We start from the raw sequence: 2585 nt of genomic DNA, 5'->3' as shown, positions 1-2585 counted from the left end.
GTGTTAATGTTTGACTGTGTAACTTTACAAACGGCACTCCATAGTAATGTCTGTGGCTGTGTTTGTTCGTCTAATAACAAAATATCTCTTACAAGAATATAATGTTTATTAATTAACTTCTTGAATCCAGTTCAAGATGACGGTCACAGCCAGAAAACTGTCGTGGCTGACACATCTCTGTAACGCTGCATGGAGGGAACATCTGCTGAGCGGAGGAATGTGGGAAAGTTTACTGTGAGGTGGTGGAAGAGATATGGTTCTGTTGGAGTCTTTGGGTCAGGACCCTCGTTGCCCACTGTGGTGGTTCAGCGGCTCATATCAATCAGTTCCTCTAAGATCATGGTTCTCCAACCAAAACAAGAGGGGAGGCTGCCTGTGGGTCTTTGACTGGAAACATTTCAGGATCTAGGAGTCTTGTTCATGACTGAAGGTCGGACAGAGCAGAGATGGATTGATGGACAAGGACCTCATCTGCAGTAACGAGGGTGTTGTTCCGGTCAGTCGTGGTGAAGAAAGCTGAGTGGAGAAGCAAAACTCTGAATTTAGGTTTCCTCCCTCACCTGTGGTCACTAATGGAGCTAAAATAATAACAATAAACACATTATTTGAGTGAGACTTCTCATTATCACCAAATACTTGGCTTTTAACTGTAATTAATGAAATAATCCTTTTTTGTATACAACACTGGTAACACATGAGTGGATAATGTTGGACAACATGACCTCACTGGTTTTGACAGAACAGTCAAGGCTGTTACACTTTTTGTAAACGTTTTAATTGGATCTCATGGAGCCAGGCCTGGGGAGGCGCTCAGTGAGCTAGTCTTCTTGAGAGGAGGCGGAGCTTATTCCACTTCGGAGGTACCGGTGGGGAAAGGTGTGTAGGCACTACATTCTCATARAAACACAACTGTTGTTTGGTTGAGAAAACAGTACGAAGTGAGGTTTATTATCAGCAAATGTAACGTTTATTGTTGTTCTATACAAAAGAGTTGTTTTAGCCTCTTTTAAAAGATTTTCTTGAAGTTTCTGCTCAAAATAATGTTTTTTTTCTAGTTCAACAATGAGGTTTTTTTTATTTGGCTCCAGCTGGAGCTTATTCACTGAAAATTAAATTTTAATAAACATATTTCAGTATTTGCTTTGACTTGCATTATTGGAAAAAGAATAAACTCAAAAAGGATCAAAACACATTTAGAGATTTGCTCTAATGTTAGATTTGTGTYGAAATGATTTTGTTTGTTTACTTTCTGATTTGGATGTGGAAATGTTTTTTTATGTGAACTTTTAGCCCAGATTCTGACATTTCTGTTGACACGATGAGTTTTTGTTTGGCTAACCGTTAGCCTAGCCTTCCTTAAAATTTTTACCTCTTTCTCTGCACTCGATGTCCTGTGACATGTCGTGGCTGATAAGGTTCTAACKAACTATTTGACAAAACAACACTTAAAAAATAACCACACAGAGACTTTTAAGAAGAAAGGTCAGAAGAACAGGTCACATCTTTCTGCACAGACTCTGGTTCCAAAAACACGCGACAGCCACTCCTGTAAACTGAGTCCTGCTGGTTTCAAACTTCTCCTATGGGAGAGAATGGGCTCACTTCTTTAATATAAAATAATCAACCACAGCACATCTTAACAAAAGGGTCAAATGAATAAAATAATGTTAATGTTATTTTTTTCTGCTTGTTAATCTTTTTGACGTATTTTCTTTCTTTTTCAGGCTGAAACGAGAGATGTTGCTGGTAGAGGGAACCAACTGTCAGATCGGCAGGTATTATTTTTATTTCAGTTCAGTCAGAGAGATAACTGAGGCTGGAAGCATCTTAAACGGGAGATTAAGGAAGTGGAGAGGCCCGAGACACGGGAGGTCAACATCTTAATCGCTCCATTCTTTTCTACACATTTAGAGAAAGATGGCCTACTTCTGGGCCTCTAAGCCCAATATAATCCTTTCTTAGCCCTCAATAATAGGAAGTTTATAAAATTATCTGTCATGAATAACTGTGACAGGMTAAAAAGCAGTGACAGAATGAATGTCAACCGCCAACTTTTAAACCAGAGATTTAAACTAAGATTATTTTCTATTGATCAGGTCATTATGGTCAAATCTGGAAAATAATGTTGAGCACAATCTCGTAATATTCTCAGTTTAATGTGATTGGTAATATTAAGAGAATATGTTTGTGAATCACTCTCAGTGTCTGTAAAACCTTTCGGTGTTGATTGAGTTCAGTTAGCCGTGGCAGCCATCATGAGATGGGATAACACCAAACTAAAACCATTGTAGACGTGCATTCAATGAGTAGTTCATGAGATATTTTGCTAACAGGCAGACAGATACAGATAAAACATCAATGCTTTCAGTAATGAAAAAAGAAAACTACAGTCAAATTACAGAGAATGAAGTTTACAGAAGAATAAAACGTAAACATTTGTAACAGTTTCAAAGAATAAAGTGATTAAATGTTTAAATCTGTATAAAGCTTTAAACCCATAGTTAGGCTCTACAACAGGGCCTACAAAATTCATAAAAAACTTCCTGGTTGGACTCATCACTGTACAGTTCTTTCATTGTCTGATG

The 2585-nt window shown here is 37.9% G+C and overlaps 1 protein-coding gene across 1 annotated transcript in view; it reads left to right on the top strand.

Moving 5' to 3' along the window:
- The window catches only part of LOC106534370 (gamma-aminobutyric acid receptor subunit rho-1), a gene marked incomplete in the record, with an annotated part of 24245 nt that overhangs the window by 7902 nt on the left and 13758 nt on the right, over positions 1–2585 (top strand). Inside the window, 1 exon segment of the mRNA XM_014030990.1 lies at positions 1725–1775. Coding sequence (XP_013886444.1) covers positions 1725–1775 — 51 coding nt within the window.

The sequence above is a fragment of the Austrofundulus limnaeus genome, unplaced genomic scaffold (genome assembly GCF_001266775.1).
Source record: "Austrofundulus limnaeus strain Quisiro unplaced genomic scaffold, Austrofundulus_limnaeus-1.0 Scaffold1154, whole genome shotgun sequence".
Taxonomy (NCBI): Eukaryota; Metazoa; Chordata; class Actinopteri; order Cyprinodontiformes; family Rivulidae; genus Austrofundulus; species Austrofundulus limnaeus.
Note: the sequence above shows the minus strand (reverse complement) of the source record. Positions and strands in the feature narration are given on the sequence as shown.